Raw genomic sequence first — 27,120 nt, 5'->3', positions numbered from 1 at the left:
TCGTGTATGTCTTATATGTTATGATGAATTGAAAATGGGGGACCCTGATGTAAACAAGACGAAAGTCTTTCTCTGGTCTGCATCCCCTTAACAATTGTATGTATTGAGCTGTACTGTACTGTACCCATTCTGCAATCTGTTTGACAGATTGCAGAATCTTTGACAATCTTTGACAACCTAGGATGGCTTAGAGTAGATGACAGTACAGCAACTTGCAATGGGCCTGGTCTACAAGATACACTACACGACCAAGGTACCCATGTACATGTCAAAATACTTCCCAAAGGTGAGTGAATACCACGATCACAACACCAGAGGGAGCTCCACAAATCATGTTAAACCCAGATTCGGCTCAAACAAGGGACTAAACACGTTTAGCAATTATGCCACATCAATGTGGAACACCCTACCCAAAGCTGTAAAGGAATGTGAATCACTACCCACTTTCAAAAACACTCTCAAAAAACACCTACGGGAGACTGCAATTCGAAACTGGCCCCTGTAAATGTCCTAACACACAACCCCCTCCAATGTACAGTAAATTACCAAGTATGGTCTTGTCAATATTCCAATGTACAGTTTTGCTTGTACAGTTGTACAGTGTCCCCCCCACCCCCTCCCCCCCCCCCCCCCCCCCCCCCCCCCACCCAACCACCTCCAATGTACAGTCCCCCCCCCCCCCCCACCTACCCAACCACCTCCAATGTACAGTTTCTACGTCAAATGGGATACTTTTTTTTCTGGACTCTTTTCGTATCACAAACAGTACTGTATTTGCAAATCTGGTATGTCATAAATGTATAGATGTAGCAGTACTGTCTATCTGTATGTCATATATGTTACGATGAATTGAAAATGGGGGACCCTGATGTAAACAAGACAAAAGTCTTTCTCTGGTCTGCATCCCCTTAACAATTGTATGTATTGAGCTGTACTGTACTGTACCCATTCTGCAATCTGTTAATACAGTTTTCAATCAATCAATCAATCAATCAATCAATCAATGTTAATAAAGTTTTCAATCAATCAATCAATGTACAAGGCGGAAGAGACCCTTCGGCGGTAAACCAATCAGAGAGGATCTTCGCTGTAGGCGGCTAGCCAATCAGAGAGCGTCTTCGCAAACATAGGCTACGGAAAGAAATCACGCTGCGCAGCCGCATAGCCAAGAATCTCCCGGAAAACAGCGTCATTTCCGGGTTCTGCATCTGACGTGTCTAAACAGTTTTGCGGTGGTGCTGGATGCTACTAGTTGTGGGGGAACCTTTAATCTGGTAGAGTTTATCTGGTAAGATTGCTGTTATTATTGTAACTGGGTCACTTTAAACATTTACAAGGTCATTAATTCATTCCGGATGTTCAGTTTCACCATATCCTTCGTGTTTGTTTTGTTTTTCTTTGCATTATCTCTTGTAGCTGCGTGGTGGCAAGATGCTAGATTTCTTCACCATCTTCAGCAAAGGGGGCATAGTGCTGTGGTGTTTTCAGGGTGTCGGGGTGACTGAGTCTTTCACCGGGCCTGTCAACGCGTTGATCCGCTCCGTGATCCTCCAGGTGAGCCTCGCTGAGAGCTCGGTCATCCAGTGACAGCTGTCATGTGTGTGATTTTCTGGTGTCAGTGTGGAAGCTAGCCTTGTTGTGTACTCGACTCGGTGCTACGCGAACCGGTTCACTCAACAACACGGAGATACCCGCCTGGAGGCACTTCATCTATTTCATTCTTCTCCCAAAACTCACCAGGGACAGTCGAAAGCCTCCCTTTTCCAGAAATAGTCGAGTTTTTAGTCCATACTGTGAGTTGTTTGATCATCAGCTCCGTTTTCGTGACCACACGCTTCTGACAAACATGGCGCACGCGCACTACGACGGAATATTACTCTCCACTTGGTCACATCAGCAACACACGACCCGTGTGTTGTTGGGGCATTGTTTAGTCTCAGTTCGCGTGCCCACGTTTTATTTTACAAGTGTGTGTGAGCTGGTCAACAAACAATTCATTATGGATTGATAACTCGGCTATTTGTGGAGAACGGAGGATTTACAGTACTGTATTTGTAAATCTGGTGTCATAAATGTATAGATGTAGCAGTACTGTCTACCTGTATGTTATGATGAATTGAAAATGGGGGATGAATGAATGAATGAGAACTTTATTTAACAGATTGCAGAATGGGTACAATACAGTACGGCTCAATACACACAATTGTTAAGGGGTTGCAGACCAGAGAAAGACGTTTGTCTTGTTTACATCAGGGTCCCCCATTTTCAATTCATATAGACATTTATGACATACACAACATCATGACATTTATGGCATAGGGACATACATGACATACAGGTATATAGTACTGTTACATTTGTGACATATATATATATGATATGCAAATATACAGTACTGTTACCCATAGATCCTGGCAGAGTATATACATATGATGGGGAGGAGACTGTACATTAGGAGGGGGTGGGTGGGTGGGAGAGAAATATACATACGGTGGGGAGAGAATATATACATACGGTGGGGAGGAGACTGTCTATTAGGAGGGGGTGGGGGGGTTTGGACATTTACGGTGTACAGTTTCGAATTGCAGCCTCCCGTAGGTGCTCTTTTAGAGCGGTTTTGAATGTGTGTAGGAATTCACATTCCTTTACAGCTTTGGGTAGGGCGTTACACATTGATGTGGTATAATTGCGAAACATGTTTAGTCCCTTGTTTGAGCCGAATCTGGGTTTAACATGATTTGTTGAGCTTCCTCTGGTGTTGTGGTCGTGGTATTCACTGACCTTTGGGAAGTATTTTGCCATGTACATGGGTACCTTAGTCTTATAGTGTATCTTGTAGACCAGGCCCATTGCAAGTTGCTGTACTCTGTCGTCTACTCTAAGCCATCCTAGGTAGTCAAAGTGGATTGACTACTAGGGGTGAGGTGGGTTCTAGGAGTAAGGTCAAGTAGTAGGGGAAGTAGTAGGGGACCCTGATGTAAACAAGACGAAAGTCTTTCTCTGGTCTGTCTGCATCCTCTTAACAATTGTGTGTATTGAGCTGCACTGTATTGTACCCATTCTGCAATCTGTTAATACAATTTTCAATCAATGGACTGTCCGTGGTGAGTTTTTAGAGAATATTGGAATAGGATAAGTGCCTCCAGGCAGGTCTCCCGTTTTTTTTCAGTGAATCGGTTTCTGACTCTGTATACAGTCCCTGTAGCAAAGAGTTGGGTTCACATGGCTAGTTTCAGCATGGAAGAGGTAATGAGAAGCAGCAAATGGTAGCTAGCTGCCTAGCTGATTGCGTAATGTAATGGACAGGGGACTTGTGAAGTAGGAGCATGTTCTTACTAACTTATGTGGACAAACTCTTTCGTCATCTAATGTTTTCAGACTGCCCCCCATGGGTAACGCAGTTTTGAGTTAAAATACAAACTCAGAAGTTCACTGGCCAATATCGCTCACCCACTTTGCAATATACATGTGTTATTTTGGCGATACATAGGTTTACACTTTCCAGCATGTCCACAAAGACACTAAAACAGGTTGTTAGCTCCTAGTGCTTTGGAATAAACACAATGTCTGACCCATTCTCTTAGTTACATTTTAGTCACTGACATTTCTTTACATATTCCATATGTGTCTGTTACAAATGCATTTTGTCCCCGGGTGCACAATGCTGCTCTGTGTATAGTTAGTCAGTCAGTCAGCAACACTCCTTATTAAGCGTCTCTTTAATATCTAATAACATAGTTCTGTTTATTTCAGGAACGAAGTGGGAACAACTCCTACACCCATGATTCCCTGAGTCTTAAATACAAGCTCGACAATGAGTTTGAGTTGGTTTTTGTGGTAAGTGAGTGCAACTACACTGCCAGTATCCAATTAATATTCTTGTTCCTTACAAAATGACCATATCTATCTTTCCCTCATCTGTCTCCATCCAGGTTGGTTTTCAAAAGATCTTGACGCTGACGTATGTGGACAAGTTTATAGATGACGTTCAGCTTCACTTCAGGGATCTTTATAAAAATGAGCTGGAGCAGAAGGGAGCTCTGAAACATCTCAGCAACAACTTTTGGTTTGAGGATGACTTCAACGTGCTTCTTAGGTAAAAGCAGACTGTATACTTACTCACTCAACCCAAAAGTACAACTTAGGGCTGCCCCCTAGGCTAGGGTTGGGTATCGAATTCTGTACTACTGAGTACCGATTCACGTTAGATCAATTGGTGCCACATTTCAGTACCTTCACACTAGGCATCTGGGGCCGTTTCCGAGCATGATTGCCCCAAAAGTAGTGTAGTGAGAATGCTGCGTTCCGTCCCCGGGGACGGATAACCGTTCCGTGCGGGGGTGCAGTCGTAATATCACAAGTGCCTGTACTCTGTTTAAATGACGGCTACCGCGCGCATGCGCATACATGTTCCCTCGCGTGCGCACAGAACAGATGATTATTATGCATAAATAGTAGGAAACATGTTTGTATAGGAAATTACTAGTTTTAGTTTTTGTAAATATTGCCTTGAAATAGAGTAGCAGGATGTAGCCTTCAATATATAAAGAAATTATATTGTCAACAGATATGGTTGAAAAACAAACAATGTTTTAAATGTAATTGTAGATACAATATTGTAGTTACAATTTCTTTAATTGAATTAACTTAAACTAGAAAAGTAAATACAAACCATTACTTTTACATTTACATTTAGTCATTTAGCTGACGCTTTTATCCAAAGCGACTTACAAGTTCTGTGCGACAAGACAGCAAGAAGGGTATAACTCTATCAGCTGAGTAACAATGTTCATCAGTGTTGCGTGTTACAGTGTAGGTTAGTTTATTAGGACAAGTGCATGACATTAAGGTTAGTCGGGGTTAGATTTTTTTCTTTTCTTTTTTTTTAATCATTTCAGATAATGGTTGAAGAAGTGAGTCTTTAGTCGACGGCGAAAGATTGGACGGGATTCGGCTGTCCTAACTGGGATGGGTAGTTCATTCCACCATTGTGGGGCAAGGACTGAGAATAGGCGGCTTCTCTTTGATGACCCTCCGGGAGCTTGGATAGGAGTAGATCTGAGGCGGCCAGAAGATGCAGAGCGTAGGGGTCTTGAGGGTGTGTAGTTAGAGACCATTGACCGGAGGTAGGCGGGAGCGGTTCCCTTTGCCGCACGGTATGCTAGGTCGAGGGCCTTGAAGCGGATACGTGCAGCAATGGGGAGCCAGTGCAGGTCCCTAAGAAGTGGGGTGACATGGGCCGACTTCGGTAGGTTTGAGATCAGGCGGGCCGCTGCATTTTGAATGAGTTGAAGAGGCTTGGTGGCAGTGGCCGGGAGGCCAGCTAGCAGTGCGTTGCAGTAGTCGAGGCGGGAGATGACTGTTGATTGGACGAGGAGTTGGGTGGCTTCTTTTGTCAGGAAGGGGCGTATCCTTCTGACGTTGCTCAGGAGGAATCTGCAGGTTCTGGTTGTCGCTGCGATGTGAGCAGAGAAGTTCAACTGGTCGTCGAGGACAACACCAAGGTTCTTGGCGGTCGGCGACGCGGTCACAGCTGCATTCTCGACTGTGATGGAGAGGTCGGTCAGGGGGGAGGATTTGGCCGGCAGGTGGAGCAATTCTGTTTAGCTTAGGTTCAGTTTGAGGTGGTTGGTCGTCATCCAGGCGGAGATGTCGGACAGACAGGCCGAGATCCGCTCAGAGACGTGGATATCTGAGGGAGGGAAGGAGAGGAAGAGTTGAGTATCATCGGCATAACAATGATATGAAAAGCCATGAGACGTGATAATGTTACCCAGTGATTTAGTGTAGAGGGAGAAGAGAAGGGGTCCTAGGACCGAGCCCTGGGGGACACCCGTCCGGAGGGGGCGGGTGGCCGACAGAGTCCCTCTCCATGACACTTGGTAGGAGCGGTCATTGAGGTATGATGTCAGCCATGTCAGCGCAGATCCAGCCACTCCCATTCCTGCGAGGGCCGCGAGGAACCACAGGGCTTGTATTTTGGTTTTGCACTTCTCGTTCTTTGTTATGCTATCATTTAGGGATCTTTAACAACTAGTCCTATTAAGAATCCTGCTATGCTATTGTTATGCAAAGACTAGGTGATAGATAAGTGTCGGTACTTGGCGCACGGACGACGAGTCGAGTGAAAGTTGTGAACGCATTTTTGTGTGCACATCCGTGCGCGTACTTCTGCTCTGAAAAGTGCTGGGACGGCGTGGTACCGCGTGGCACCACCACTGGTTCTGTGTCCGGGACCACTTGAAAAGGTGGTCTGGGGAACGAATCGGAACGATTGCAAATGTGAGCACAACTGTACCAAAACACGGAAGAGGCTTGCTGTAACAAGTGCTTCCGTCTGAGTTTAAAGGAGGGTCCTAACCTGCTTGCCCAGAATAGAGTTGTATTCATACTTTAAAAAAAAAATATTATTTAGGTCCGTTTGGGATTGTGAGAGTCTGTAAACCTGCTCCAACGAGGGAAGCTGTGTTTCAATTTCAGCCAAGCGCTTACGTCTTTCTCTCTTTTCAGACCCTTCCATCATAAGATATAATGTGCCCTCTCAATACCAGGCGCTGTGTCCACAGAAAGTGTTTTTTTCAAGGCGGAGCGCTTTGGATATAAAAAATATGAATGCCCAAAGCGCAGGGAGTGCTTATTGTTGCGTCATCTGCGTTATAGGTCGTATATACCTTAGGTCGTAATTGGTGCTGTCAATCGATTAAAATATTTAATCGCATGATTGTCCATAGTTAACTCACGATTAATCGCAAATTATTCGCATTTTTTTTTATCTACCATAAAGATATTTTTCAAGTTCCAAGTTTTAATACTTTTATCAACATGAGAGTCAACAAATGCTTGCTTTATGCAGCCATTTAACACAAAAGGATGACCCTCATGCATTGCAAATTTGCATCAAATTCAAAACGGAGTGATGCACAAAATAACTTAAAAGAAAATAATAATTTAAAACAATGAATGTGTGCATAAAATAATAGGGGAAAGAAAACGTTAGGAACTTGTTACATTCACCCACACAAGGGCTGAGTAATCACCCCCCCCCCCCTCTCTCTCACACACACTCTCCCAGCACTCTTTCTCTCTTGCCCCTTCCTCATATCTCTCACCCCCCTCTCTCTATATCTCTCACACACACACACACACATACACACACACACACACACACTTCAGAAATAAACATATTATCAATAAGAGCATCAATAATACACCTGAGTGAAGTCCTTTATTTTTTTCTTAAAAGTTAATCTTGAGTTAAAAAAATAGTGGCGTTAATAGAATCGGGCGATACCGCGTTAACTTTGACAGCCTTAGTCGTAATATTACTGGGTTGTCAGACACCGCAAGAATCAGCCTCTCCTCTGCCATGATCAGACTCCCACAATGTAGCGTCAGAGACATCACCGGTATCATTTGTTTCCATGAACTCAATGAGTCGAGATCTCATTGTTTTTGTCTACCTAAATGTTTACTGGTTACTGTGAGCGATTTGTAGTGCCAAATTTCCCTCGGGATGAATAAAGTATTTCTATTCTATCATTTGATCCCGAAATGCTTTCTCCAAGAGCAAAGAAGGGTTGAAGCGCCAGCTATAGCGCGTCTGTGGCAGTGCCAGCTTTACCAACATCGGGGTGTTGCTCCCTCAAGTGTGCTCGGGAAATAAACGAGATTGGTAGTGTGAAAGTTGGCCAGCGGGGAGGGGGGACTATTGTTCTCGGGAACGGAACGGAGGCAACCGTTCCTAATGCGAAAACACCCTAAGACCCGCCCCCGGAATTCCAATGATGTGCAATTGTCATTTCATAATAGAGATAGACAGCGCAGCCCTTACATTTTAGAAGCTAGCCTATGACATCTAGCTATTCGGCCCTGTGTTCGACAGCCCTGCAACAACTCTTCCTCGCGAGTCACACTGTTTCTATGTGCAGTGAAAATTCCACAAGCAACGGGTCCAATGTGTCTAACATGCTTTGAATCCTCACCATCCCTGTATGTATGCCTTAACACATTCCCTGCCACACACTTTCAGCATCTTATACCATTCTCTGCCAGTACTGTAAGTCTATGGAGATGTTCACCTTCTTTGCAGGGCTATAACTTTTTAAATTGTATTGCTAAATTGACATTACTATGGCCCATTCAACATCGATTATCTATCGTTCAGGGTGTAGTAACGTTTTACTTTTTCATTCATACGAAAATACCGCCTAGAATATAAATATGTTTTTATTGTTTTCTGCAGTAATTCCTAGAACGTGAGATATAGGCATAAATGCATATATAGATTATCAAATGCCGTTTGTTACCGATCCACGCTATATTAAACATTTCGACTGTTTTCAACATTGATTGTAAAGCGACCTTGGGTTCTATGAAAGGCGTTATATAAATTTGATCTATTATTATTATTACATTGTCCTAAACGTTATCACTGATCATGCGCGGGGGGGGGTCGTTTTTTAATTCCGTGATCGTCGTTAAATGCTTTATGTAGTATGGGTGATGTATAGATCAGAGCAGTTTGTATGGATAATAATAAACACTCATGCTGAAAATGACGTCAGCCTCCTCTTACCGTTGGGCGATGAGACTGGAGCAAAAAGATCCCAGTTATTTGATGGGGATCGAGTAGATCCATTTCCGGTTTGTATAATACTAATACACGCCCAAATCATGTTGATTATTGAGTTATGGCAGCGATCCATATCCACGGTGTGTGGCTAGAGTCCCGCGACGATATGCAGGTGGCCGGACGGATTTAGGAGACGCACTGATATCCAACCGGCCATTTCCGGTTTGGCAACTCGCCGATCATCCACCAGGGGGCAGTATTGAAGCGTTGCAGAGTTGTGCCGGCTCACACAGCATCAGACCAGGCTGCGTGAGGGAAATATGAATACCATGGCGGAAATATGATCTCAATAACGTCGTACGCCGTGGATTGGCAGAATTCGCATGAACTTGAAACACGTCGTACAACGTGATTGGCTGGGAAAGTGTTAACGGACATGAGCTGGTACTTGTGGGCTTTCGCAGGGTGTGGCCTATCCAGCGCCATCTGCGTTTCTTAATTTCTTCTTCTGCAGGCAGCTGGTTTGTTCTCTGCCAGAGTTGCGCATTGGCAAGTAATTCTTTTTTTAAATTCAGCCAATTAAGGGGAAGGGAGGATTAGGTGGCATTGATGTCAGAGACCTGATTGGGAATTTGGCCAGGAACATCGGGGAACCCCCTACTCTGCGATAGGCGTCAACAACACATTTTTACCCATTCACTCACACATTCACACACCAATGGCAGAGGCAACCATGCAAAGTGCCAAACTGCTCATCAGGAGCCAATATGGGTTAAGTGTCTTGCTCAAGGACACTTCTACACGCTGCCCGGGAGGAGCAGGAATCGAACCGGGAACCTCTGGATTACCAGACGACTGCTCTACCTCCTGAGCCACTGTCGCCCCTAAATACCAGACTAAATACTGTATGCTTAGTTTAGTTTATGTTAGGGCCATGCAAAATAAATAGTTTGGTTCCGGTTGCCGCCCGACCCTGCCGATTTATGTGCGACCCAAATGTATTTAATGAGTTTGTTAAAAAAAATATGATAATTTACAATAAAGTTGAATGAAAAAAAGTGCAGTCCATGTCAATAATGAGAATATATAAAAAGCAAGTATTTCACAATTTGCACAGCTCTCTGACGTCAGGATATTTAGTGAGTAGTATTTAGGGGTGGCATTTTTAATACTACTACCTTTGTACACTACTTTTGTAGTACAGTGTATTTGTATTTTAACCTTTAGTATTATGGATATTAAACATGCTGGCAGAGTACATGCATCCAGGTTGTCGTGAACAATTTTATTAAATAAAAAAATTCCCTATCCATAGTCGCAGTGGGATTTTCTTTTATTAAATAAATTCCCTACTGTAAGATCCTGATCAAACTGGCCAGTATCACGTCTTCGTCTGTTTGGCTCTCCATCCAATTCCTCTGCGTTGTGTCATTTGAATGGTCCTGACGTCTCCGATACTGGCAGATAAGATCCTTATCTCCCCCGTTAGTGCAATCCATAAACCATCCTAATTCTCCACCTCCGTAAGAATTCGACACTTCGACACCGTGAGATACCTTATGAGGAAAAGCGTTGTTTTATTGCTATAAACAGAACCTCATAATCAGATGTTATCAGATGTTATCAAATTGTATCGTCCTTGAAGAGTATTCTAATGATCTTTCGGTGTGTTCTATTGTCCCTCTGTGATTCAGTCCAATAGTGTTCAGGCCTGTTCGTTAGCCTAAGACCATCCTCGTGGTAGCCGAAGCTACTGGTGATGTGGCATTCTCCCCCCCCCCCCCCCCCCTCTCTCTCAATGAGAGGAGAGAGTGTCTGTGTGATCTCAGTCCTCCTCGCTCTTGGTCAGATTCTAGTCTGCCTTACACCCGGAAACACCGTTCGACTTATAGAGGTTCGTCGTCGCAACGACGGCCCCGCCTTCTGGTTGTCATGCGACGTGTTGTCATGACAACTGCTTTAACCTTTAACACCATTAAAGGTTCATTAAAATGAACCTCTCTCCCTCCTGCTCTGGGCCTACAGTACACTCTAATCTCAGATGTTCTAATGAGGAATGTCAACAAACATTCTCTCGCTGGCAGTGTGGCTCACAACAATCACCCTGCTCTACTGAACCACCGTCTCCTGCTTCCACCGTCCGCATGCACTTCGACCTCTCTGACCCGGCACCGTTTTAGCTGTGGTCACTCCCCCCAATCTATACATCACATACATTGGAAAAGCACCCCAAATCCTTCATTCCCCCCTTTGATTCTTAATCAACCTTCAGAATCAACAGACTACTTGGTTTTTCAATTAATTATACACAAAAAATAGACTCATAACAATGAGGCCCCGCCGTCTGCTGTTCCATTACCCGCATCACACCCAAACCAGAAAGGATAAACAACGGTCATGGAGGAGAGAGAGAGAGAGAGACAGAGAAAAACACAGATTGCAACTTTTCAGACGACACACCTAAAACCCTTCGGCCCCCCTATTAGGTACCCCACGTCCCAATCAGAGCGCTCCCTTCCCTCTTACAGTACACCTCCCATCTTGGGCCGGTCCCGTCTTCTAGGGCAAGGGCCCCTTTCAGTGACGGCTCCTTTCCTGAGCTGGTCCCCCTCCCAGGGCGCGGTCCCCTAGGCAAAAATGTCTCCCCTGGTCTGCTACTGCTCAGTGTCTCTGGCTGTCCTCTCCACATCTGCTCCTCCACCGCCGCCGTCTCCTCTCTCTCGTCGTGGATGATCTGTGTACCAGGCGTCGGTGCCTGGCCCCTGCGGCTTCCTCCTCCTCCAGTCTGTCTCCTGGTCATCTCCATCGCTGTCTGTGTCATTCCCCCCTTGAAAGCAGAAACACAACACCGGCAGTCGTCTGTACATTCGACTTCCCTTGTTTTGCTATTAGTCTACCACCTTCTCCACACCTATTATCCATCTTACAGGGCGGTTCCCTGTTTGTCGTCTTCCGGCGTGACACTTGCAGTTTCCGATACCCACTCCGCGCAACTCTTCATCCCAGTTTGACCCCCAGCGCGCGCCAGTTCTTCTGGTGACGTGTCTTCTGAAGACCCTGCCTATCTATTAGGTGTGAGAAGGCCCCACTGGAATTCAACCTCCCTCTTTATTCCATAATTAACCCATTCTAATAACTGCACCATCTTTCTGTGCAATTCTTATTTAATCCATTGTATAATTAAACTCTATATCTAATATTATTATTATAATAATAATCCACTCTCTGTGCTAAATATTCCCCTATGGGTAATGAAAACTCCCCAGCACTACCCCCCCTCCGCCACTAGGTGGCGACCTACTCCTCCTCGATGGTGTTTTAGTTGACGTGTCACTTCCTGGTTCTTTATCTGTTGTTATCTCCTCGTGGCTCCTTTTTGCGGCCATCTTGTCTCGCTCCTAATGGCTACTCAAACAAACAAACGCTGCCCTCCTTTTTCAAGGCCTAACAACAAAACAAACTGTTTCTTAGAGTCTCGTCGGCCAAACAGGTCATAATGATGTCTGCAGGTCACATGACAATAGATGATCTACTAACATGCAAGTACTGAACAGGTCAAAAATAGACTGAATGCCAAATGACGGTAGGTCTGAAAAACGTAGGTAGATTCTCCCGACTCTCAGTCCCGCCTCTTGCGAGGAAAACAACCCTTATATTACAGACCAACAAAAATGGAATTAACCCCTTAGAACACTGCCTTCCTTCACCGGCCCGTTTGTTTTTCATTCCCTGTAGATAAAACCCATCTTGGTTTTTCAAAACACCATGGCTCTCTGCTCATATTATTACAGCTGGCTTCTCTGTCGCTACTTATTTACGGATGCACTATCTTCGTTCATTTTTATTTGGCTTAAAAGATCAAAACAACCATGTGTGCACAGTGAACTCACATCTTTCTCCGGAGCGCTGTTTCTCCTACAGCGCTGGTCCGCCTCATGACCGCTCGACTCGACGCTCTCTCCCAGGGCTGGCCGGCCTTGCTTCGATCATGATTCTCCCACACATTGATGACTGTTGTCCACTGTCGCCCCATTATTGAAAAAGTCTTTATCCGTTGTTCTTATCTCTTGCAAATCCGGCTGTCATCAACAACCAACTGTTCCCGTTGTTTTAATCTCTTGCAAATCCGGCTGTCATCGGCACCAACTGTAAGATCCTGATCAAACTGGCCAGTATCACGTCTTCGTCTGTTTGGCTCTCCATCCAATTCCTCTGCGTTGTGTCATTTGAATGGTCCTGACGTCTCCGATACTGGCAGATAAGATCCTTATCTCCCCCGTTAGTGCAATCCATAAACCATCCTAATTCTCCACCTCTGTAAGAATTCGACACTTCGACACCGTGAGATACCTTATGAGGAAAAGCGTTGTTTTATTGCTATAAACAGAACCTCATAATCAGATGTTATCAGATGTTATCAAATTGTATCGTCCTTGAAGAGTCTATTCTAATGATCTTTCGGTGTGTTCTATTGTCCCTCTGTGATTCAGTCCAATAGTGTTCAGGCCTGTTCGTTAGCCTAAGACCATCCTCGTGGTAGCCGAAGCTACTGGTGATGTGGCATTCTCCCCCCCCCCCCCCCCCCTCTCTCTCAATGAGAGGAGAGAGTGTCTGTGTGATCTCAGTCCTCCTCGCTCTTGGTCAGATTCTAGTCTGAGTCAGATTCTAGTCTGCCTTACACCCGGAAACACCGTTCGACTTATAGAGGTTCGTCGTCGCAACGACGGCCCCGCCTTCTGGTTGTCATGTGACGTGTTGTCATGACAACTGCTTTAACCTTTAACACCATTAAAGGTTCATTAAAATGAACCTCTCTCCCTCCTGCTCTGGGCCTACAGTACACTCTAATCTCAGATGTTCTAATGAGGAATGTCAACAAACTTTCTCTCGCTGGCAGTGTGGCTCACAACAATCACCCTGCTCTACTGAACCACCGTCTCCTGCTTCCACCGTCCGCATGCACTTCGACCTCTCTGACCCGGCACCGTTTTAGCTGTGGTCACTCCCCCCAATCTATACATCACATACATTGGAAAAGCACCCCAAATCCTTCACTACCTACCCATGGCCTTAACTGACAACCAACAGGAACCACACAATTTCTTTTGTTAGGCCTAGGATCCCCAATTAGCTACAGCATTGCAGTAGCTATTCTTCCTGGGGTCCCCAAAAAAACCTACATGCAACATAATACTTACATCATAATAACATATAACTACAAGTAAACACGACAAAGGACTAGAGACTTGGATTAGTACACACACACAAGACAAGCTCCAATATACAATAATCGACTATGTGAAATAGCTAAGAATACTTAACTGTACACTACTATATGCCCTCACATTTGTTCATACAAGCCTAATTTAACAGCTGACTAAATTGATGTTGATACATAATCATGTTTCCATCAGAGAGGCAGAGGACAGCAGCAAAGCACGAGGCCCCACCTCTATGCGGACATTCACAGAGTCCCTGAAGTCCCAAAAAACGGTGAAGTCTATGATCGAAACGAAAGGTGGTGATAAAGGAAAGGAACAGGGTGGCAAGAAGAATAAGAATGCCAAAAAAGAGGGTAAGTGAAATGTTAGACTGAGTAATGACAGCGGTTTTGGTTTATGACATCGTGGTTGGCTTCATTAGATTACCGCTTGTGACTGCCGTGTTTTCTTTCAGCTCCTGCAGCTGAGCCTGTCAAAGGGGAACAAGTCAAAGTGTCAACTGCCAGCGAGAAGACGCTTGAGAATGGAGACGAGATTTTGACCCAGGAGGAGATTATCCAGAAGAAAAAAGAGGAGTTCTTCCGCAAGCGCACACGGGTACCAGTTGAGAAACCAACGTGAGCAATCAATTATTTATCAATTGAACCCTTGCACTGAAGAACCATATATATCTCTGTTTTGGCAAGCCCAGGTATTTGCTGTTGTAAAGTCAATCTAATCACTTAGACTGTGAATGTGATATATCATCTGGAAGTAATAATAATAATGGAAGTACTCAACCTCTGCTGTTTTTAAAGGTGCTATAGAATGCTAAGCAACATTCAAGCACCAGCATGCCATTAAATGCCATTTTATCCAATCTGGTGCATTCCACGTGGGGAAATGGGAAAGTAGGGAGGGGAATATATGCATTCATTTTGGACCTGCCAAAATGTTTTAAATGATAAATTCATTAACCTCTTAAGCCCTAGCCATATTTTCTGAAAAGTAAAAGTACATACCCAAGTACACGGAAGATTTATCCACTTCTACAAGGTAAATTTACATGTTATTGGTATCTAGGGACATCTATGGACCTCAGGGAATGTATATCCCCTATGATTGAGTAAATTGTAATGAACCAAAGGAGAATATAAATTAGGATTATAACATTCTAAATACTTTGCTGGAAAAAATGATCACTCTTGTGCATGGATCACTAGATTTATCAGATTCTAATATGCATTTCACATACGTATTTCCTGGTTGATCAGCAGATGACTGTGGCGAACAGTGAACATTAAATACTTGACCTATGAACATAAGAATGTTCTGACAACACAATATTTGATGTAACTAAGAGATTCGCTGAGGAATTGTTTTTATTTCATAGGTATATCAACAATGAGTTTCACCACCATGTCCGAACCGAAGCTTGATGTTTTTAACATGCGCTCTAGTGATTGATTGATTGATTGAAAACGTTATTAACAGATTGCAGAATGGGTACAATACAGTACAGCTCAATACACACAATTGTTAAGGGGATGCAGACCAGAGAAAGACTTTCGTCTTGTTTACATCAGGGTCCCCCATTTTCAATTCATCAGTACAGGGCGGCGTGGCTCGGGGGTAGAGCGGGCGTCCAATGATCGAAGGGTTGGTGGTTCGAATCCCGCTCAAGCCCATGTCCATCCCATTGCCGTTGTGTCCTTGGGCAAGACACTTAACCTACTTGCCTCGTATGAATGTGTATGCATGTGAATGAATGTTGGTGGTGGTCGGAGGGGCCGTAGGCGTTGATTATTCGCCACGCTTCCGTGAGTCTGCCTCAGGGCAGCTCTGGCTGCAATTCTAGCTTACCACCACCGGTATGACTGTGTATGAACGAATAATGGACTCTGTGAAGCGCTCTGAGTAAAGAGAGAGCGCTATATAAATCCAATCCATTATTATTATTATTATTACATATGACATACAGATAGACAGTACTGCTACATCTATACATTTATGACATACCAGATTTGCAAATACAGTACTGTTTGTGATACAAAAAGAGTCCAGAAAAGAGAGTATATACATTTGACGTAAAAACTGTACATCGGGGGAGGTTGGGTAGGTGGGGTTGGGTGGGTGGGGGTACTGTACATTGGAGGTGGTTGGGTGGGTGGTGGTGGTGGGGGGGGGGGGTTGGGTAGCGTGTATCCTTTCCGCAACGGAATTCGGTTTCCGGGTTCCTCTGATTGGCCGCGACCCCCACGTGACCCGCCCCCCTATCCACCGCACGCGGCAGAGCGAGCCCCACCGTGGCAGAGCGAGCGGCCGCGGACTCGCTCGCTTCCTCAATTTATACGCATGGAAGTATTGACTGAATGAATGAATGAATGAATGAGAACTTTATTTAACAGATTGCAGAATGGGTACAATACAGTACGGCTCAATACACACAATTTGTTAAGGGGATGCAGACCAGAGAAAGACGTTTGTCTTGTTTATATCAGGGTCCCCCATTTTCAATTCATATAGAACTACTACGCCGTAACAAATCATTAAAAGAATATACCGTTAACTGGAATATGTTGTGCCTTTACACATATGTTGGATTATGTAATTGGTTTGTCATGACAAACAAATAAAAAAATCGCGATTTACCCGCTGGCTACAACAACACACAGTGATCGCTGAGCTCTGGCTCTGACTACATGCAGTCACTGAGTGTTGTTGTAGCCAGCGGGTAAATCGCGATTTTTTTTATTTGTTTGTCATGACAAACCAATTACATAATCCAACATATGTGTAAAGGCACAACATATTCCAGTTAACGGTATATTTTTTTAATGATTTGTTACGGCGTAGTCGTTCTATATGAATTGAAAATGGGGGACCCTGATGTAAACAATGAGGAAGCGAGCTCTGCCGCACACGGCAGAGCGGTGGATAGGGGGGCGGGTCACGTGGGGGTCGCGGCCAATCAGAGGAACCCGGGCACCGAATTCCGTTGCGGAAAGGATACACGCGGTTGGGTAGGAGGGGTGGGGGGGGGGGGGGGGGGGGGGGGGTGTAGGAGGGGTTGGGGGGGAACACTGTACAACTGTACAAGCAAAACTGTACATTGGAATATTGACAAAACCATACTTGGTCATTTACTGTACATTGGAGGGGGTTGGGTTAGGACATTTACAGGGGCCAGTTTCTAATTGCAGTCCCCCGTAGGTGTTCTTTGAGAGTGGTTTTGAAAGTGGGTAGTGATTCACATTCCTTTACAGCTTTGGGTAGGGCGTTCCACATTGACGTGGCATAATTTCAAAACGTGTTTAGTCCCTTGTTTGAGCCGAATCTGGGTTTAACATGATTTGTGGAGCTCCCTCTGGTGTTGTGATCGTGGTATTCACTGACCTTTGGGAAGTATTTTGACATGTACATGGGTACCTTGGTCGTGTAGTGTATCTTGTAGACCAGGCCCATTGCAAGTTGCTGTACTCTGTCGTCTACTCTAAGCCATCCTAGGTTGTCAAAGTGGGCAGGGGTGAGGTGGGTTCTAGGAGTAAGGTCAAGCAGTAGTCTGACCAGTTTGTTTTGAGATGTTTGTAATTTTGTTTTTAGCGCCTTTGAGGTGCTTTGGTACCATGAGGTGTAAGCATAGTCGTAGTACCCTTGAATGAGTGCTCCTGCCAGAGTCTTCAGGGTATTCTTGTTTACCAGAGAGGAGATCCGGTACAAGAATCAAGTTCGTTCAGTTGACTTTTTTTTATTACATTGGATGCCATTTTGTCACGGAAAAGATTCGCCTCTAGGATGGAACCCAGGTAGGTAATTTCATCTTTCCTTGTTTTGTCACCCACTGTAACTGAGAAGCCGTCGGTCTTGCTGAGTTTGTTATTTGAACCGAAGAGAATGGACTCTGTTTTGCCCGTGTAATGATAGTTTGTTATCAGCGAGCCATATGTAGATTTTGCCTATTTCCGAGCTGAGTGTTAGTTGGTCTTGTTGCTCTCAATAACCCCCCCCCCCAGCCGATGATGTAGTGGTTCTTGGTTCTAGACCAACGGTGCTGCTGTGGAACCAGTTTTCCTGGCAGTGAGCCAGTTCTTTGGCTGTCAAAACACATAGAACTGGGTTGAGATAAGGGCGGCTGAGTGGCGCAGTGGGCAAGGCGCTCGCCACAAACGCAGGAGATGCTGGTATCGAGCCCAGCTCTCGGCGTTGCTACCGGCTTGGCCGGTCGTCATACTAACACAATTGGCAGTGTTAGGCGTGGGAAAGCCGGTGGGTGGGGATTGGACGTTGTGGACAGCGACTCCTACAGGTCGGCTGGTGCGCCTGTACAGCAGAATCGGGAAGTATCGGGGGCAGTGTGAGCCTCCCACGCGTTACTCCTCGCCACTGAGAGATCGTGCTGTTCAGGTGAAAAGATGCGACAGCTGCCTCCTTGTGTACTGGAGGGGACACATGATGCAAGGCTTGGTCCTCACTGCAGCCGACCAGTGGGAGGCATAGTCTAGTAACGTTCGAGACAGGGGAGGGGAGAATTGGCGAGGTGAAAATTGGGATGGGAGAAAAATAGAAAAGAAGGAGAAAAAGTCGATAAAAAAAAAGGGGACTGGTTTGAGATTAGGTGGAAAAGGGGTATCGGAGAGATCCACCTGTAAACTCACTCTCCAGTCATCAATATGTATCCTTCACTGATTTGGTAAAAGGAGAAAAAATAGTCTGATACTGCAAGGTTTGATCCTTCAATGATTTTCAATGAGGAGGAGTATCCATTTGTTGGACAGACGGAGTTGACATCGGGTTCTGATCTAAAAATAAACCAACAGGAACTGGTCCTCTGAGTTCCTCTCCAGTCGAGCTTTCACTGCTGCAGGGTTTAAATCCGATTGCCAAATCCTCCGCCATCGTTGTGTCGCATTGTCTCCAGTGCCTTCTTTTTCTCCCCCACATGAAGTTAAGGATACTCTGCACTACGACTGTACTTCACACAGACCTATATAATAGCTCTGCTGTCTGCGCAGATCGGCACATCACTTTCAGTTTATAATGTTGTCTGACTAAGTATCGATAATACGCTTAGTATTTTACAAATATATATATTTTTTTATGAATGTGGACACTGATATGAACTAAATGGGTTTTCCTTCCATTAAAAAAAAAAAAGCATACACAAGTTTCAACTCTCAGCTTTGAGGAGTTTGAGAGGATAGGAGGTGGAAAGGAGGAGGACCATAACCTGGTTTTGTGTCTCCCTTTTGTCTTGCTTAGAAAGTACTACTGCAGTGTAAATACAAGTGGTACTGTAATTGTTTTCCAGTAAGTCCCCCAAGCCCAGCCAGAAGCCCAAAGGGAAGGAGAAGCGTGTGTGGGAACTGAGGGGCAACAGCACCAACGAACTGGATTACAGCTCCAGAAATGGAAATGGCGCCCATGACGCCAGCGACCAGGCCCAGGACCTGCAAAATGACCCGGTAAGAACCCGTTGGAATACACGATAAAGGCTACAGTACGTTTTATATTTAGTAGTGGTTGACAAAAAGGATAGCCCCACCACCAAAAATAAGAATGGAGACATGTTTTTGAGTCTAGTTGATTGGCTGAGGTCTTCATGCAACGACTAACACTAGACAAGTAATATAGGTTTTAGTTTTTTTTTTTTTATTGTATTTGTTGTATTATTTGACTGTAAAAGGGCTGTTAATGCAAACAAACACTGTAGTAAACAGATCTGAGATCAGTGGGTGCCTTGTGTGCACAGCCATGCTCTTCATCCAGGGTGCAGCAGGGCTGGAACAATACAACGTTTCAACATCAAAGTCATCCAGCAGCACACCAGGGCCCTCATTTATCAATGGTGCGTACGCACAGATATGTGCGTAACCCGTGCGTATGATCATTTCTTTTTTTCCTTTTTTTTTTTATCTTTCTCTGATTTTTCTCTGTTTTCTCCCCATCCCAATTTAGTCGTTGTGCCAATTCCCCCCCTCCCCTACCTGGTTGTTGTGTGCATGTTCTCCCACTGGTCGGTACAAGGGAACCCTGAAGTCATCCGCACGCTTCCTCCGACACGCGCTGCGACAGCCAGTGACTCTTTTTTCACCTGGCAGCGAGGACTCTCATTGGTGAAGTGTAACGTGTGGGAGGTCACGCTGCCTTCATCAAGTCCTGCCTCTGCTGAGCAAGCGCCCAGACCTGACCTGTAGGCGTCGCTGTCCACAACGCCAGATTCCCACCCATGACATGCCCTCCCCCTAACCCAGCCAAACGGGTTAGTATAGCGATCAGCCCAAGCCCCAAGCAATGCTGACTCCGGGAGTCGAGACCGCAGCCTCTTGCAGCGTACGATCATTTCTAAGCAAAGTGTGGGACTTATCAATTTGAACGTGTGCTTGACTTTGTGCGTATATTTACGCACAGCTCAGGCGGTGCGTACCTGGCGCCCAGCGGTAGAATATGAAGACTGCAGACGGACGGCATTATGCTTTCATCAGTTTCATGCAAACAATGACGTGTCCTGTATGACCCGTAATTCACTATAGTGCATTGTAAAATAGCGACATTAGTGTAATTATTGTCAAACCCTAAATAGCATTTGGAATAGGTATTTCCGAATGAATTCAGCCTGGTTCATAGCGTTATTATAGGAATACTTCTCGCGGTGTGCGCTCAGATGTTTTCAGAGATATAGGGCATGTCTATTTGCAGAGAGAGAACATAATAATATTAAGTAGAGTTCGCTACCCGAACCCCCTCCAAGTAGAGTCCCCCCCCCCCCCCCCCCAACCCCCTCCAATGTAAATTACCTAGTATGGTTGTCAATATCCCAATGTACAGTTTTGCTTGTACAGTTGTACAGTGTGTGTCCCCCAACCCCACCCTACCCAACCCCCCAACCCCTCCCTACCCAACCCCCCCCCACACAACCCCACCCAACCTCCTCCAATGTACATTTTCTACGTCAAATGTATATACTCCCTTTTCTGGACTCTTTTTGTATCACAAACTACTGTATTTGCAAATCTGGTATGTCATAAATGTATAGATGTAGCAGACAGTACTGTCTATCTGTATGTCATATATGTCCTGATGAATTGAAAATGGGGGACCCTGATGTAAACAAGACGAAAGTCTTTCTCTGGTCTGCATCCCCTTAACAATTGTGTATTGAGCTGTACTGTATTGTACCCATTCTGCAATCTGTTAATAAAGTTTTCAATCAATAAATCAATCGCACATTCTCCTTGATTTGTACCGCAATTTGAGACCCACATTGGAGCGTGGAGCAAATTTGGCTGATAATGTCGTTGCCGGTGGCTGGGAGGAACACAACTCATTCAGGCCTAATTGTATTTAATTCAATTGTAATGTTATTGGTATCTATAATTAAAACATCACTTAAATGCAGATCAGGGTTATCCACTGAAGCCATAATGACTCTGACCAGAACCACAGGCTCACGAGCGCACAATAGGCATTGTAGAGCGCAGAGTTGGCATGCTGAAATTGATTTCATTTCAGTCATTACAGTGCTTAATGTCGGGTCAGCTTGTCATTTATTTCTGCAATGTGCTGGTTCTGTAGCAGGACTGGGTCAGTCAACATCCTTGGCTCCCGGCGCACCGAAGATAGTCTGCAGTCTGCACGCTCCCTCCTCCTCAGCGGAGTTGTCTGACTGTGTGAACTTGACAACTTCATTGGATTTATTTATTCTCTAAAGATATCTATATTCTATAATCATACGATTAAATATTGTTTAAAATAAAACGCTAAATACTATTATTCTGTGTGTCATGTTTCTAAATAAGATTGTTCACAACGGGAAATGCTGTATACGTTGAATTAGTTGGTTAGACCTCAGTGATCAATCTCGCTCGTGAAGTTTCTCAGAGTTCGCTCGGGTTAGACCATTATTTCACATCCCATGGGGGTGTTTCATGACCATTATGGATAATCGTGCACGAGCATAGACGTTAAGAACAAATGGTATTTATCAACACGGAGTGTGCGTAGGACCTGTGCACGCACGGTTGATAAATCCCAATTTTTCTGTGCGTAGAGACATTCTAAATTCTGTGCTTAAGAACGAAAATAGAACACTTTCTAAGCATTGTTGATAAATGAGGGCCCAGGAGTGTTGAAATCCACTTTAGGTTTGAAGGGATGGAGAGCGAACATGAGGAAGGCCATGATGCGAAACGCCTTGTCTTATTTACAACTATGAATTAAAGTGAACACTCCCGGTGTCTGCTGGAGTCCTTGGATTTTTATATTCTGATTAACAATTGGTTAAGAATGTTCCAAATAGCGTATAAAAGGTCTTTAAACAAGTCTTAATTTTAACCTGCAGGAACCGTGTTTCATGATGATCATGATCATGACTTCATGCTGTTTTTCTGCAGTCTTCCTGAGAATCCAGCCTGTTAAAAATCAAGAGCATGTCTGTCTGTGTTTCAGGCGATGCAGCTGAAAACCATGAAGGGAGACCTGCTCTCTGTGGACTACGAGTCCAGCGAGGGAGACAACGACGACGAGGAGGAGGAGGAGGAGGAGGAAGAGAGAGTGGTAGTCGCCAAATTGAGCAAGAAAGTGTAAGACCCTTCGCTTTTAGGTTGAGAATGTAGATTTCTGTTTTAGATTCTTGCCTCAGAGTCGTGGCACTATGCTTGCACAGGCTTATCCTTTGGCAAACAATTGGCATTGGAATTAATTGGTGATGCCTATTTGAGAATTTGATTAGAATAGAGGGAAGAAGTATCACTTCCTGTTACAAAATGAATCCCTAAGTAGTCACACTGTCTTTTTGAATCTTTCAGATTGTGGTTTTGTAATGCTTAATTGTTACAATGTATCACTAAGGTGGGAACAGGGTGGAAAGGAACCCAACCTGAGCATGACATAAGAGCAAAATGTCCACCGTGTGAATGTAGTCCATGGAGTTTGATATTATAAGATGGTATTATATTGATATTCTATACTGGCTTGCTCAAACTCTTTGGACATGTATAACTCTCTACACTGCTCTGTTCTTTGCTTCCTCCACAGCCCCAAAAAGAGTGGTGGTTTTGGGGGCATGTTTGGGATGCTGAAGGGCCTAGTGGGTTCCAAGAGCCTGACTCAGGAAGACATGGAGCCAGTGCTGGACAAGATGAGGGACCACCTCATCGGTACGACATCACAATCCATTTAGTTACTGCCCATTGTGACCATTTATACGTAGCCTGAAACTAGATTGATTGTTTACATTTTCCTTTGTGTTTACTCACAGCTAAGAATGTAGCAGCTGACATTTCCTCTCGGCTCTGCGACTCTGTAGCCAAGAAACTGGAGGGCAAAGTCATGGGCACCTTCAGCAGTAAGTAACCCTTGACAACCACTCACCTTGCTTACCCTTCTTGCAATGTCAAATTCAGAGGATACATCGATATGGACGTTTTGGCCGATACCGCTAATACATTTCCTGATATGATGTGGTCTGTATAAATAAACGGTAGACCTAATCCAATTTTGTACATAAAAGATAAGACATGAAAACACCTTTAGAGTGGAAAATAACCTCTTCTGTTTTTGCAGTCCATTTCAATGTTGTGAAAGTACCCAAAGTAAAAAGAAACCTGCAGAAATAATCATCAGTTCAACATCGGACAGTTGTAAAAAAAAAATTAAATAAAAAATACCAATATCGACATGCTAGCTGCTAGCAGATATATCGTGCAATATAATTTACACCATACTCTTTTATTAGTCCTGGAGTTATCAAAGGAATACCTTTTGGGTGATCACAGACGCATCACAGGCTCCTCCACGACACCTCCTGGAGGCTCCATAGTGAATCCCATCGTGCTAGAAACGCCTCCTTTTATACACTGCCATCGGGACTGATCCCACACTTTGCATTACACCACCGTCGGCTTCCCCATCGACACCTACAGATTTGGTGAAACATTGACATTAATAACATACAGCAAAAGTATAGCATTCTCTTATCAACCTTAAAGGCCAACTTGCAGGTTGTATTTTTGTTCAATAAACAATGTGGACTAGGCCAACGGTGACTTTCATGAAGAAGGGAAAAAAAATTATTGAAATTGACCAAGTTTTAGCGTTTTTATCAAACATTTTGTCTGCCCAACACAATCACCACGCACATGGATATTTTAATCCATGGATCAATAACGTGCGTGTGTCATCTTAATGCTGACGTCACGTGAGGTGCAGGGCAGCGAGGGGCTCTGAGAGTCACACACAGCTAGTGGCAGGCAGAGAGCCTTGCTACTACTAGCCGAGGAGTAATGAATGATCCGTTTCACCTAACAACACTATTGCTCCGTGATCATAGCCATCCATCTCCAAAGCCAACCACTATTTGTAAAAGCCACAACCACGTTACCATATTTGTAATAATGTAAATCATTGCGTCGCTGTACATATTGTGTCCACAACGCCAGACGCCAACGTAGCTTAGTTTAGCTTGGTAGCCATTGTGCTAACATGCCCCGACGTCTAGCTTGCCAGCCGGCATGAATACCCGATTTAAAATGGTTCTCTCCTCTTTGTATACCTTTGTCCTCACAAGTACTGTATTATGCCAGGGAACTTATGGACACGACAATAGTAGTAGTTATAACTAAGGTGTTTGAGCTTGTAGCGTTAGTTAGCTCATAGCTATCGTCACTGATGCACCGAGTGGGGCTAAAGGGGCTACTATCATATCAACATGCCGGGGCGCATAGCTTGCTAGCCAGCATTCTTGAAACTCCTAACATCACCCGATTTAAAATGGTGTGTGTGCAGTGCTTTGCCCCACAGGTCTGAGAAGAGGACCTACACATTTTACTCGTTCCCAAAACTCTTTTACATGCACGACAGTAGACATAGTGCTAAGCTAACGTTAGCGGGGTAACGTTAGCCAGAGCCATATAGCCAGCTTGGTACTATGACCCGGGGATAAGGCAACAGCCCACAGACCAGTAGCGCTGCTGTACTGAACAACAGGCTGCCTAGTGGTAAATGTAGTTATTTTTTTACGACATTAAAAACATTATAACTACCTTGTTTCAACCAGTTGTAGCTGGTCCATCAAAGTCTCCGACGATTAAACCCATTTGCGTCTTGTAAGGCGTCCATTTAGATCAAGGAAATAGCTTTCTGCACTCGTCAAAACTCCTTGTAGTGGATCAGAAGTAGGGGAAAGTTGCCTCGCGTGACGTCATGGCCCTGATAGCTCTGATAAGCTTTTTTGATTCGCGCGTGCATGTTATTCGTGCGTGGCCCTTTTTAACTCTGAGTGGCATTTCCGGCATCAAATGGAAAAAAATAAATAATGAAATTAGATACCAATGATGTAAACTACCCATAATTGAAGAGTAGGGTTTAACCTGCAAGTTGGGCTTTAAAGTTAACATGACCAAACCTGGGCTTCATAACGTGGACTCTTCATTATCAACTTCAACATGAAGTTATATTCCCAACACTTTTATACAATTTAATTAGTTTGATTAAGGCAGTGGTTCTTAACACACTCAGTGCCATGCCCCTTTGACCATAATAGGGCTAGCGTGCCAATAAGGAAGTCAATGGGAGGCCGGGGAAATTGGCGAACGCTTAAACTATATCTTAAATTATGGCTAGGGGTCTAAAACACCCCTCGCTTATCAATGACTTGCTTGCAGTCAACATGTACGAAACGGATTGTTTTTTCATTGGTACATTTCCGTTTTATACCGTTTTGAATACGAGTATAGTTTGAGATTTCTAGTAATTCCAGAGAAATTCCACGATAATAGCTCTTTAGTGGAATACACAAAACACGTTGTCATTTTAACTTTAACTTTAAACTAAAGTGAATAGTTGACTGGATCATTTTGTTTAAACAGTAACGTTAGCTAGGTAGCTAACGTTAGCTCACGGACCGATAGCTAGTTAGCCAACACTAGCCAGCACCTGCGAAAACGAATGCCAAACTGATGATATCAGACGTTGATATCAGGAGCTATCAGTAGCTAGATAACATTAGACAACGCCTCATGTATTAAACTAAAGTGAATAGTTGACGGGCCATTTTGTTTAATGCTTGTTATGTTGAAAGAGGAGCTCTGAGCTGCTCATGCACTCGACTCTTGCCGTAAGGGTTTGTTGACATGACGGGTCTGTGAGTGGGAGGGGCAAGACGTGCAGCAGCAGAGTGTGGCTGTGAGAGAAGAGCGAGTGAGAACTCCGCTGAGAATTGGATCATGTTTTCCGCGCGTGTCATTGATCGGTTTTCACGATCTGCGAAAATAAAGCATTATCGGAATTCACCGATCTCATATTTATTCTGAATATCGGCCGATACCGATCGCTGGCCGATCGATCGGGGCATCCCTAATCGATAGTATGTGTACTTATGCACGCTAGAGAAGCGGGCTGAAAAATCGATTATCCATGCCGTGCTCAGCGCTAACGTTACGCACACACACACGTTGTGATCGCTGTGAAAAAAACATCTGATTAACCCAAGACTGGTCCTGGGTTAGTCCTTACCTCACATCAGATGTTCTGCAAAAAGATGAATCCAATTCCTGATCGCCATTCCAAATATTGATCGCGTTTATAGCACCAAAACACACAATCAAAAGCTGCTCCGAGCCTCCCCAGTGAATGTGGTAACAGATACTGCTTGCCAGAGAAGGGATTTTGTGTTTTCTGATGCACAGCCCCACCCAATCCAATTCAATGATGTGCAATACCATCCGGGAGACGATAGGCGGTGGTATTTGCCCTTTTCGAGCTCAGACCCATTCCCAATGATAACGTCAGGCTGGATGGATGGATGAAAAATGAATGGATATTTCTAATAAAATCAATAACGATTAAAACCAGAGATTTCTCGGGTTTTCTCAGGCCTGGCACTCAACGCATGGCGAGTTAACCCGTGTGAAAAGGAATGCCTTTTCATGTTTTTAAGTCAGTTCATGTTTTTAAGTCGGTTCATGTTTTCAAGTCAGGTCATGTTTTTAAGCTAAGTCATGTTTAAATTGTTCAGTTTAATTCTATTTTAAAGTTCAAGAAATCCACTGTTAAAAATGTGTTAAATAACCGTGAGCTCCCACCACAGAGCCAGTGGGATCAAATCCGGCTGTGGTGCCTCCGGCTTGGCCGACTGTCCATACTAACACAATTGGCAGTGTTAGCGGGTGGGAAGCCGGCGTGGGTGGGTCCTGGTCGTTGTAAACAGCGACTCCTACAGTTCGGTCGTGGCGCCTGCACAGCAAGGGAAGGATCTGGGAGAGGTAGTGTGACCTTCCACACGTTACTCTCCCAGTGAGAGTCCGCGCTGCCAGGTGAAAAGAAGTGGTGGGCTGGCTACACATGTGTCGG

General features: G+C 44.5%; 1 protein-coding gene across 1 annotated transcript in view; it reads left to right on the top strand.

Annotated features, from left to right (window-relative positions):
- Positions 1-1,202: 1,202 nt before the first annotated feature.
- The window catches only part of srpra (SRP receptor subunit alpha), a 39,166-nt gene continuing 13,248 nt past the window's right edge, over positions 1,203-27,120 (top strand). Inside the window, exons 1-10 of the mRNA XM_084327575.1 lie at positions 1,203-1,288; positions 1,417-1,554; positions 3,754-3,837; positions 3,933-4,096; positions 13,987-14,147; positions 14,249-14,411; positions 19,082-19,235; positions 22,219-22,352; positions 22,807-22,928; positions 23,030-23,116. Coding sequence (XP_084183701.1) covers positions 1,432-1,554; positions 3,754-3,837; positions 3,933-4,096; positions 13,987-14,147; positions 14,249-14,411; positions 19,082-19,235; positions 22,219-22,352; positions 22,807-22,928; positions 23,030-23,116 — 1,192 coding nt within the window. The 5' untranslated portion in view covers positions 1,203-1,288; positions 1,417-1,431. The remainder of the gene's footprint in view (positions 1,289-1,416; positions 1,555-3,753; positions 3,838-3,932; positions 4,097-13,986; positions 14,148-14,248; positions 14,412-19,081; positions 19,236-22,218; positions 22,353-22,806; positions 22,929-23,029; positions 23,117-27,120) is intronic.

The sequence above is a fragment of the Notolepis coatsorum genome, assembly GCF_963971535.1.
Source record: "Notolepis coatsorum genome assembly, chromosome: 1".
NCBI lineage: Eukaryota > Metazoa > Chordata > Actinopteri > Aulopiformes > Paralepididae > Notolepis > Notolepis coatsorum.
The sequence above is the reverse complement of the archived record's forward strand: the minus strand, read 5'-3'. Positions and strand labels throughout refer to the sequence as shown.